The 11,442-nt window shown below is 65.6% G+C and overlaps 1 protein-coding gene across 2 annotated transcripts in view; it reads left to right on the top strand.

Annotated features, from left to right (window-relative positions):
- The first annotated feature begins 6,103 nt into the window (after positions 1-6,103).
- Positions 6,104-11,442, top strand: part of LOC140460846 (uncharacterized) — a 62,693-nt gene continuing 57,354 nt past the window's right edge. For both annotated transcript variants that reach the window (XM_072555532.1, XM_072555531.1), the window contains exons 1-3: positions 6,104-6,296; positions 8,137-8,253; positions 9,030-9,428. In XM_072555532.1, coding sequence (XP_072411633.1) covers positions 8,163-8,253; positions 9,030-9,428 — 490 coding nt within the window. In that variant the 5' untranslated portion in view covers positions 6,104-6,296; positions 8,137-8,162. The remainder of the gene's footprint in view (positions 6,297-8,136; positions 8,254-9,029; positions 9,429-11,442) is intronic.

Genomic DNA, 11,442 nt, shown 5'->3' with positions numbered 1-11,442 from the left:
CTCGCTGCCTCACTCCCCTCACTGCCTCATTCCCTCACTCCCACACTTCCTCACTCCCTCACTCCCTCACTCCCACACTCCCTCACTGCCTCATTCCCTCACTCCCTCACTCCCACACTCCCTCGCTGCCTCACTCCCTCACTCCCTCACTCCCTCACTGCCTCATTCCCTCACTCCCACAATTCCTCACTCCCACACTCCCTCGCTGCCTCACTCCCTCACTCCCTCACTCCCTCACTGCCTCATTCCCTCACTCCCACACTCCCTCACTCCCCACACTCCCTCACTCCCACACTCCCTCACTGCCTCATTCCCACACTCCCTCACTGCCTCATTCCCTCACTCCCTCACTGCCTCACTGCCTCACTCCCTCACTCCCTCACTCCCCTCACTCCCTCACTACCTCACTCCCTCACTCCCTCACTGTCTCGTTCCCTCGTTCCCTCGTTCCCACACTCCTTCACTCCCTCATTCCCCTCGTTCCCTCATTCCCTCATTCCCTCACTACCTCACTCCTTCACTGCCTCGTTCCTTCACTCCCTCATTCCCTCGTTCCCTCACTCCCACACTCCCACACTCCCTCACTACCTCGTTCCCTCGCACCTACACTCCCTCACTACCTCGTTCCCTCACTACCTCGTTCCCACACTCCCTCACTCCCTCACTCCCTCACTGCCTCGTTCCCTCACTACCTCGTTCCCACACTCCCTCACTCCCTCACTCCCTCATTGCCTCATTCCCTCGCTCCCTCACTCCCTCACTGCCTCGTTCCCTCGTTCCCTCGTTCCCACACTCCTTCACTCCCTCGTTCCCTCGTTCCCTCATTCCCTCGTTCCCACACTCCTTCACTCCCTCACTGCCTCACTCCCTCACTACCTCACTCCTTCACTGCCTCACTCCCTCGTTCCCTCATTCCACACTCCTTCACTCCCTCGTTCCCTCGTTCCCTCATTCCCTCGTTCCCACACTCCTTCACTCCCTCACTGCCTCACTCCCTCACTACCTCACTCCTTCACTGCCTCACTCCCTCGTTCCCTCATTCCCACACTCCTTCACTCCCTCGTTCCCTCGTTCCCTCATTCCCTCACTACCTCACTCCTTCACTGCCTCGTTCCCTCACTGCTAGTTCCTTCGTTCCCTCACTCCCACACTCCCACACTCCCTCACTACCTCGTTCCCTCGCACCTACACTCCCTCACTCCCTCACTCCCTCACTGCCTCATTCCCTCGTTCCCTCACTCCCACACTCCCACACTCCCACACTCCTTCACTCCCTCACTCCCTCACTCCCTCACTCCCTCACTCCCTCACTGCCTCGTTCCCTCGTTCCCTCATTCCCACACTCCTTCACTGCCTCGTTCCCTCACTGCCTAGTTCCTTCGTTCCCTCACTCCCACACTCCCTCACTACCTCGTTCCCGTCGTTCCCTCACTCTCACGCTCCCTCACTCCCTCACTGCCTCACTCCCTCACTCCCTCACTTCCCTCACTCCCTCTTACCTCGTTCCCTCACTCCCTCACTCCCTCACTGCCTCACTCCCTCACTCCCTCACTCCCTCACTCCCTCTTACCTCGTTCCCTCACTCCCTCACTCCCTCACTGCCTCACTCCCTCACATCCTTCACTCCCTCGTTCCCCTCGTTCCCTCGTTCCCTCATTCCCACACTCCTTCACTCCTTCACTCCCTCACTCCCTCACTGCCTCACTCCCTCATTCCCTCGTTCCCTCATTCCCACACTCCCACACTCCCACACTCCTTCACTCCTCACTCCCTCACTGCCTCACTCCCTCATTCCCTCGTTCCCTCATTCCCACACTCCCACACTCCCACACTCCCACACTCCTTCACTCCCTCACTCCCTCACTCCTCACTCCCTCATTCCCTCGTTCCCTCACTCCCACACTCCCACACTCCCACACTCCTTCACTCCCTCACTCCCTCACTCCCTCACTGCCTCACTCCCTCATTCCCTCGTTCCCTCATTCCCACACTCCCACACTCCTTCACTCCCTCACTCCCTCACTTCCTCACTGCCTCGTTCCCTCGTCCCTCGTTCCCACACTCCCTCACTCCCCTCGTTCCCTCATTCCCTCATTCCCACACTCCTTCACTCCTTCACTCCCTCACTACCTCACTACCTCACTCCCTCACTACCTCGTTCCTCGCACCTACACTCCCTCACTCCCTCACTCCCTCTTACCTCGTTCCTCACTCCCACACTCCCACACTCTTCACATCCCTCACTCCCCTCACTCCCTCACTGCCTCGTTCCCTCGCTCCCACACTCACTCACTGCCTCACTACCTCGTTCCCTCACTCCCACACTCCTTCACTCCTTCACTCCTTCACTTCCCTCACTCCTCACCACTCCTCGTTCCCTCATTCCCACACTCCCACACTCCCACACTCCCACACTCCTTCACTCCCTCACTCCCTCACTGCCTCACTGCCTCGTTCCTCGTTCCCACACTCCCTCCCCTCTCCCTCCCTCTCCCTCCCCTCTCCCTCTCTCCCCCCTCCTCCCTCCTCTCCCTCCCCTCACCCCTCTCACCCTCCCCTCCCCCCACCCTCACCCCCCCCCACCCCTCCCTCCCTCCTCTCTCTCCCCCTCTCCCTCCCTCTCCCTCCCCTCTCCCTCCCTCTCCCTCCCCTCTCCCTCCCTCTCCCTCCCTCCCCCTCCCCTCTCCCTCCCTCCCCCCACCCCTCTCCTCCCTCTCCCTCTCCTCCCCTCTCCCTCCCTCTCCCTCCCTCTCCCTCCCCTCTCTCTCCCTCCCCTCCCACCCCCCTCCCCTCTCCACCCTCCCCCTCCCCTCTCCCTCCCTCTCCCTCTCCCTCTCCCTCCCCTCTCCCTCCCTCTCCCTCTCCCCTCCCTCCCCACTCCCCCCCTCTCCCTCACCTCTCCCTCACCCTCCCCCCCCCTCTCCCTCCCCTCTCCCTCCCTCTCCCTCCCCTCTCCCTCCCCTCTCCCTCCCTCTCCCTCCCCTCTCCCTCCCCTCTCCCTCCCTCTCCCTCCCCTCTCCCTCCCCTCTCCCTCCTCTCCCTCCCCTCTCCCTCCCTCACCCTCCTCTCCTCTCCCCCTCCCTCCCTCTCCCTCCCTCCTCTCCCACCCCTCCCTCCCCCTCCCCACTCCCTCCCTCCCCCTCCCCTCTCCCTCCTCCCCCTCCCACTCTCCTCCCTCTCTCCTCTCCTCACCCTCCCTCCCCTCCCCCTCTCCCTCCCTCTCTCCCTCTCCACTCACCCCTCCCCTCCCTCTCCTCCCACCCCCTCACCCTCTCCCCCTCTCCCTCCCTCTCCCCTCTCCCTCACCCTCCCTCTCCCTCCCCTCTCCCTCCCTCACCCTCCCCTCTCTCCCCCACCCTCCCTCTCCCTCTCCTCCCCTCTCCCTCCCCTCTCCCTCCCTCCCCCTCCCCTCTCCCCTCTCCCTCCTCTCTCCCTCTCCTCTCCCTCCCTCCCCTCCCCTCTCCCTCCCCCTCCCCTCTCCCTCCCTCTCTCCCTCCCTCTCCCACCCTCCCCCTCCCCTCTCCCCCCTCTCTCCCACTCCTCTCCCTCCCTCTCCCTCCCTCTCCCTCCCCCTCTCCCTCTCCCCCTCTCCCTCCCTCTCCCCCTCCCTCTCCCCCCTCTCCTCTCCTCCCTCCCTCCCCTCCCCTCTCCCTCCCTCTCTCCCTCTCCTCTCCTCCCTCCCTCCCCTCCCCTCTCCCTCTCCCCTCTCCCCCTCTCCCTCTCCCTCCCCTCTCCCCCTCACCCTCCCTCTACCCCCCCTCCTCCCCCTCCCCTCCCCCCCCTCTCTCTCCACCCTCCCTCCCTCTCTCCCTCTCCCTCCCCTCTCTCTCCCCCCACCCACCCCTCTCCCTCTCTCCCCTCTCCCTCTCTCTCCCTCCCTCTCCCTCCCTCTCTCCCTCTCCCTCTCCCTCTCACACCCCTCCCTCTCTCCCTCTCTCCCTCTCCCTCTCTCTCTCCCTCTCGTCTCTCCCTCTCTCCCTCCCTCCCTTTCTCCCTCCCTTTCTCCCTCCCCCCCCTCTCTCCCACCTCCCTCACCTCCCCTCCCTCTCCCTCTCCTCTCCCTCCCTCTCTCCCTCTCCTCTCCCTCCCTCCTCTCCCACCTCTCCCTCCCTCTCCCTCCCCTCACCCCTCTCTCCCCCCTCCCTCCCTCTCCCTCTCCCTCTCCCTCTCCCCCTCCCCCTCTCCCTCTCCCCCTCCCCCTCACCCTCCCTCTCTCTCCCCCTCTCCCTCCCTCTCCCTCCCCTCTCCCTCCTCTCCCTCCCTCTCCCCCTCTCCCCACCCTCCCCCTCCCCTCTCCCTCCCTCCCCCTCCCCTCTCCCTCCCTCTCCCTCTCCCTCCCCTCTCCCTCCCTCTCCCTCCCCTCACCCTCCCTCTCTCTCCCTCCCCTCCCTCCCCCTCCCCTCTCCCTCCCTCCCCCTCCCCTCTCCCTCCCTCTCCCACTCCCTCTCCTCCCCTCTCCCTCCCCTCCCTCTCCCTCACCCCTCCCTCCCCCTCCCCTCCCCTCCCTCTCCCTCTCCTCTCCCTCCCTCTCCCTCCCCTCTCCTCCCTCCCCTCCCTCTCCCTCCCCTCTCCCTCCCTCTCCCTCCCTCTCCCTCCCCTCTCCCTCCCCTCTCCCTCCCTCTCCCTCCCCTCTCCCTCCCCTCTCCCTCCCTCTCCCTCCCCTCTCCCTCCCTCTCCCTCCCTCTCCTCTCCCCTCTCCCTCCCTCTCCCTCCCTCTCTCTCCCTCCCCTCCCTCCCCTCCCCTCTCCCTCCCTCCCCCTCCCCTCTCCCTCCCTCCCCCTCCCCTCTCCCTCCTCCCCCACCCCACTCCCTCCCTCTCTCCCTCTCCTCTCCCTCCACCCCCTCCCCTCACCCTCCCTCTCTCCCTCTCCTCTCCCTCCCTCTCCCTCCCTCTCCCTCCCCCTCTCCCTCTCCCCCCTCTCCCTCCCTCTCCCCTCCCCTCTCCCTCCCTCCCTCTCCCTCCCCTCTCCCTCCCTCTCCCTCCCCTCTCCTCCCCCTCCCTCCCTCTCTCCCTCTCCCTCCCCTCTCCCTCCCTCCCCTCCCCCTCTCCCCTCTCCCCTCTCCTCCCTCTCTCCCTCTCCTCTCCCTCCCTCCCCCTCCCCTCTCCCTCCCCCTCCCCTCTCCCTCCCTCTCTCCCTCTCCTCTCCCTCCCTCCCCCTCCCCTCTCCCTCCCTCTCTCCCTCTCCTCTCCCTCCCTCTCCCTCTCTCCTCTCCCTCTCCCCCTCTCCCTCTCCCTCTCCCCCCCCTCTCCCTCCCTCTCCCCCCTCTCCCTCTCCTCCCTCTCCCTCCCCTCTCTCTCCCACCCTCCCTCCCTCTCTCCCTCTCCCTCCCCTCTCCCTCCCCTCTCCCTCCCCTCTCCCTCTCTCCCCTCTCCCTCTCTCTCCCTCCCTCTCCCTCCTCTCTCTCCCTCTCCCTCTCCCTCTCTCCCTCCCTCCCTCTCTCCCTCTCTCCCTCTCCTCTCTCTCTCCCTCTCTCTCTCCCTCTCTCCTCCCTCCCTTTCTCCCTCCCTTTCTCCCTCCCCTCTCCCTCACCTCTCCCTCACCTCTCCCTCCCTCTCTCCCTCTCCTCTCCCTCCCTCTCTCCCTCTCCTCTCCCTCCCTCCCTCTCCCTCCCTCTCCCTCCCTCTCCCTGTCCCTCTCCCTCTCTCCCTCCTTCTCCCTCTCTCCCTCCCTCTCCCTCCCCTCTCCCTCCCCTCTCTCTCCCACCCTCCCTCCCTTCTCCCTCTCCCTCTCTCTGTCCCTCCCTCCCTCCCTCTCCCTCCCCTCTCCCTCCCTCCCTCTCCCTCTCCCTCCCTCTCCCTTCCTCTCCCTCCCTCTCCCTCCCCCTCTCCTTCCCTCTCCCTCTCCCTCCCCTTCCCTCTCCCTCTCCCTCCCCTCCCCTTCCCTCTCCCCTCTCCCTCCCCTCCCTCTCCATCCCCTCTGCCTCACTCCCTCCCTCTCCCTCCCTCCCTCCCTCTCCCTCTCCCTCCCCCCTCTCCTTCCCTCTCCCTCTCCCTCCCCTTCCCTCTCCCTCTCCATCCCCTCTGCCTCACTCCCTCCCTCTCCCTCCCTCCCTCTCCCTCCCCCTCTCCCTCCCCCTCTCCCTCCCCTCTGCCTCACTCCCTCCCCCTCTCCCTCCCACAGACCTACCTGGGAGAGGGATGTCCAGGATTCTGGGAGCCGCGATCCGAGGAGGGATCGATTGAGGGGAGACCGAGGGAGACGGAGTTTGAGGCTGTTCATGTGGAGACCGTGCACGAGCTGGAGAGAACACGAACCCTCCTCCTGACCCAGAGGGATATCAACCAGCACTACCAGGTACAGCAGCAGGAGGCCATTCAGCCCCTCTCCCTCCTCCCCCAGCCTGTTACACAGCAACAGGAGGCCATTCAGCCCCTCTCCCTCCTCCCCCAGCCTGTTACACAGCAGCAGGAGGCCATTCAGCCCCTCTCCCCCCTCCCCCAGCCTGTTACACAGCAACAGGAGGCCATTCAGCCCCTCTCCCTCCTCCCCCAGCCTGTTACACAGCAGCAGGAGGCCATTCAGCCCCTCTCCCCCCTCCCCCAGCCTGTTACACAGCAACAGGAGGCCATTCAGCCCCTCTCCCTCCTCCCCCAGCCTGTTACACAGCAACAGGAGGCCATTCAGCCCCTCTCCTCCTCCTCCAGCCCGTTACACAGCAACAGGAGGCCATTCAGCCCCTCTCCCTCCTCCCCCAGCCCGTTACACAGGCGACACAAGGCCATCAGCCCCTCTCCCTCCTCCTCCAGCCCATTACACAGCAACAGGAGGCCATTCAGCCCCTCTCCCTCCTCCTCCAGCCCGTTACACAGGGGACACGAGGCCATTCAGCCCCTCCCCCTCCTCCAGCCCGTTACACAGGGGACGTGAGGCCATTCAGCCCCTCTCCCTCCTCCTCCAGCCCGTTACACAGGGGACGTGAGGCCATTCAGCCCCTCACCCTCCCCCTCCAGCCCGTTACACAGGGGACACGAGGCCATTCAGCCCCTCTCCCTCCTCCTCCAGCCCGTTACACAGGGGACGTGAGGCCATTCAGCCCCCTTTTGTGTGAATTGCCGGTTTCAGACATCACCCACTCATCTCATTCACTGTTGTTGCTCCCCCACTCTCCATCCCACCCTCTCTCTCTCCATCCCTCCATCTCTCTCTCCATCCCTCCCTCTCTCTCTCCATCCCTCCCTCTCTCTCTCCATCCCTCCCTCTCTCTCTCCCTCCCTCCCTCTCTCTCTCCCTCCCTCCCTCTCTCTCTCCCTCCCTCCCTCTCTCTCTCCATCCCTCCCTCTCTCTCTCCACCTCTCCCTCTTTCCCTCTCTCTCTCCATCCCTCCCTCTCTCCCTCCACCTCTCCCTCCCTCCCTCTCTCCCTCCACCTCTACCTCCCTCCACTCTCTCCCTCCCCCTCTCCTCCACCTCTCCCTCCACCTCTCCCTGCCTCCCTCCCTCTCTCCCTCCACCTCACCCTCTCTCCCTCTCTCTCTCCACCTCACCCTCTCTCCCTCTCTCCCTCCACCTCTCTCTCTTTCCCTCTCTCTCCATCCCTCCCTCTCTCCCGCCACCTCTCCCTCTCTCCCTCTCTCTCTCCTCCCTCCCTCTCTCCCTCCATCTCTCCCTCCACCTCTCCCTCTCTCCCTCTCTCCCTCTCTCTCTCCCGCCCTCCCTCTCTCCCTCCATCTCTCCCTCCACCTCTCCCTCCTCCCTCTCTCCTCCACCTCTCCCTCCCTCCTCTCCCTCTCTCCCTCCACCTCTCCCTCCCTCCCTCTCCTCTCTCCCTCTCTCTCTTTGCCTCTCTCTCTCCCTCCTCTCCCTCCCTCCCTCCCTCCCTCCCTCTCTCTCTCCATCCCTCCACCTCTCCCTCTTTCCTCTCTCCCTCCCTCCCTCTCCCTCTCTCTCTCTCTCCCTCCCTCCCTCTCTCCCTCCACCTCTCCCTCCCTCCCTCTCCCTCTCTCCCTCTCTCTCTTTCCCTCTCTCTCTCCCTCCCTCTCCCTCCCTCCCTCACTCCCTCCCTCTCTCTCTCCATCCCTCCACCTCTCCTCTTCCCTCTCTCCCTCCCTCCCTCTCCCTCTCTCTCTCTCTCTCCCTCCCTCCCTCTCTCCCTCCCTCTCTCCCTCCCTCCCTCTCTCCCTCTCTCCCTCCCTCAGTCCGAGGTGGCCATCTTGACGAGGAGATGGACGAGAGGGAGGCGGAGATGGAGAGAAGATTCCGGAAACAGGAGACTCTGCTCAGGACGCGCTCCGAACGGATCCAGGAGCTGGAGGGTGAGGCCGACCGAGAGTGGGACAGGTCTTGGGGGGGAGGGTCAGGAGGGGAGTTACTCAGGACAGGATTCCCAGCCTCTGTCCCCGATGGTGGTACAGGGCTTTGGGGGGAGAGTCAGGAGGGGAGTTACTCACGACAGGATTCCCAGCCTCTGTCCCCGATGGTGGGACAGGGCTTTGGGGGGAGAGTCAGGAGGGGAGTTACTCACGACAGGATTCCCAGCCTCTGTCCCCGATGGTGGGACAGGGCTTTGGGGGGAGAGTGAGGAGGGGAGTTACTCACGACAGGATTCCCAGCCTCTGTCCCCGATGGTGGGACAGGGCTTTGGGGGGAGAGTGAGGAGGGGAGTTACTCACGACAGGATTCCCAGCCTCTGACCCCGATGGTGGGACAGGGCTTTGGGGGGAGAGTCAGGAGGGGAGTTACTCACGACAGGATTCCCAGCCTCTGAGCTGTCCTTGTAGCCGCTGGGTTTATATGGGGCTGGGTCCAGGTCAGTTTCTGCTCAACGGTAACCCCCAGGATATTGATAGTGGGGGTGGGGGGGGAAGGGGGATTCAGTGACGGTAACACCATTGAACATCAAGGGGGCGATGGTTAGATTCTCTCTCTCTTGTTGGAGACGGTAACCCCCAGGATGTTGATAGTGGGGGGGAAGGGGGATTCAGTGACGGTAACACCATTGAACATCAAGGGGGCGATGGTTAGATTCTCTCTCTCTCTTGTCGGAGACGGTAACCCCCAGAATGTTGAATATTTTTCCCGCTCCTTCCAGGGAAACTCCAGAAGGTGTGCTATGAGCTGAGGGGACCGCGAGGGGCTGAGAGGAACAGGAAGGGAAGGGGGATCGGGACACAGCGACGAACAGAGGGCAGTCTGCTCGTGGTACACATCCACCAGGCGACGCTGGCGTTGCCGGAACTGGCTGACGAAGAGACTTTCTGCACCCTGACCCTGCAGGGCTTCGAGACACAGCTCACCCCCCTCACCCACGGGCAATGCCCCCTGTTCGATTTCACCAGTGAGTACCCGCTCTGCCTCGGCAAGTTCCTGACCCACTCGGTCAACGTGGAGATGCACCATGCCCTGGGAGACCAATTCCAGACCCTGGCCTGGGCACAGATCCCCATCCTGGAGGGATTCCACACTCTCCACGGGGCAGTGCCACTCAACGGTGAGAATCTGACAGAGCACCAACCCACGGTGCACCCTCCCCACGGCGCACACTCCCCACGGTGCACCCTCCCCACGGCACACACTCCCCACGGCACACACTCCCCACGGCACACACTCCCCACGGCACACACTCCCCACGGCACACACTCCCCACGGCACACACTCCCCATGGCACACCCTCCCCACGGCACACACTCCCCACGTCGCTCCCTCCCCACGGTGCTCCCTCCCCACGGCACACACTCCCCACGGCACACACTCCCCACGGCACACACTCCCCACGGCACACACTCCCCACGGTGCACCCTCCCCACGGTGCTCCCTCCCCACGGCACACACTCCCCACGGTGCTCCCTCCCCACGGCACACCCTCCCCACGGCACACACTCCCCACGGTGCACCCTCCCCACGGCACACACTCCCCACGGTGCTCCCTCCCCACGGCACACCCTCCCCACGGCACACCCTCCCCACGGCACACCCTCCCCACGGCACACCCTCCCCACGGCACACACTCCCCACGGCACACACTCCCCACGGCACTCCCTCCCCACGGCACACACTCCCCACGGCACACACTCCCCACGGCGCACACTCCCCACGGTGCACCCTCCCCACGGTGCACCCTCCCCACGGTGCACCCTCCCCACGGCACACACTCCCCACGGCACACACTCCCCACGGCACACACTCCCCACGGCACACACTCCCCACGGTGCACCCTCCCCACGGCACACACTCCCCACGTCGCTCCCTCCCCACGGCACACACTCCCCACGGCACACACTCCCCACGGTGCACCCTCCCCACGGCACACACTCCCCACGTCGCACACTCGCCACGGCACACACTCGCCACGGCACACACTCCCCACGTCGCTCCCTCCCCACGGTGCTCCCTACCCACGGCACACACTCCCCGCGGTGCACCCTCCCCACGGCACACACTCCCCACGGTGCTCCCTCCCCACGGCACACACTCCCCACGGCACACACTCCCCACGGCACACACTCCCCACGGTGCACACTCCCCACGGCACACACTCCCCACGGTGCACCCTCCCCACGGCACACACTCCCCACGTCGCTCCCTCCCCACGGCACACACTCCCCACGGCACACACTCCCCACGGTGCACCCTCCCCACGGCACACACTCCCCACGGCACACACTCCCCACGGCACACACTCCCCACGGCACACACTCCCCACGGCGCTCCCTCCCCACGGCACACCCTCCCCACGGTGCTCCCTCCCCACGGCACACACTCCCCACGTCGCTCCCTCCCCACGGTGCTCCCTCCCCACGGTGCTCCCTCCCCACGGTGCTCCCTCCCCACGGTGCTCCCTCCCCACGGCACACACTCCCCACGGCACACACTCCCCACGGCTCTCCCTCCCCACGGCACACACTCCCCACGGCACACACTCCCCATGGTGCTCCCTCCCCACGGCACACACTCCCCACGGTGCTCCCACCCCACGGCACACACTCCCCACGGTGCTCCCTCCCCACGGCACACACTCCCCACGGTGCACCCTCCCCACGGCGCTCCCTCCCCACGGCACACACTCCCCACGGTGCTCCCTCCCCACGGCGCTCCCTCCCCACGGCGCTCCCTCCCCACGGCACACACTCCCCATGGCGCTCCCTCCCCACGGCACACACTCCCCACGGCACACACTCCCCACGGTGCTCCCTCCCCACGGCACACACTCCCCACGGCACACACTCCCCACGGCACACACTCCCCACGGCGCTCCCTCCCTACGGCGCTCCCTCCCCACGGCACACACTCCCCACGGTGCTACCTCCCCACGACACACACTCCCCACGGTGCTACCTCCCCACGGCAAACACTCCCCACGGCACACACTCCCCGCGGTGCTCCCTCCCCACGGCACATACTCCCCACGCTGCTACCTCCCCACGGCACACACTCCCCACGGTGCTCCCTCCCCACGGCACACACTCCCCACGGTGCTCCCTCCCCACGGCACACACTCCCCACGG

This window comes from Chiloscyllium punctatum, chromosome 36 (assembly GCF_047496795.1).
Source record: "Chiloscyllium punctatum isolate Juve2018m chromosome 36, sChiPun1.3, whole genome shotgun sequence".
NCBI classification, from domain to species: Eukaryota; Metazoa; Chordata; class Chondrichthyes; order Orectolobiformes; family Hemiscylliidae; genus Chiloscyllium; species Chiloscyllium punctatum.
This window is presented reverse-complemented; position numbering and strand designations above follow the sequence as displayed.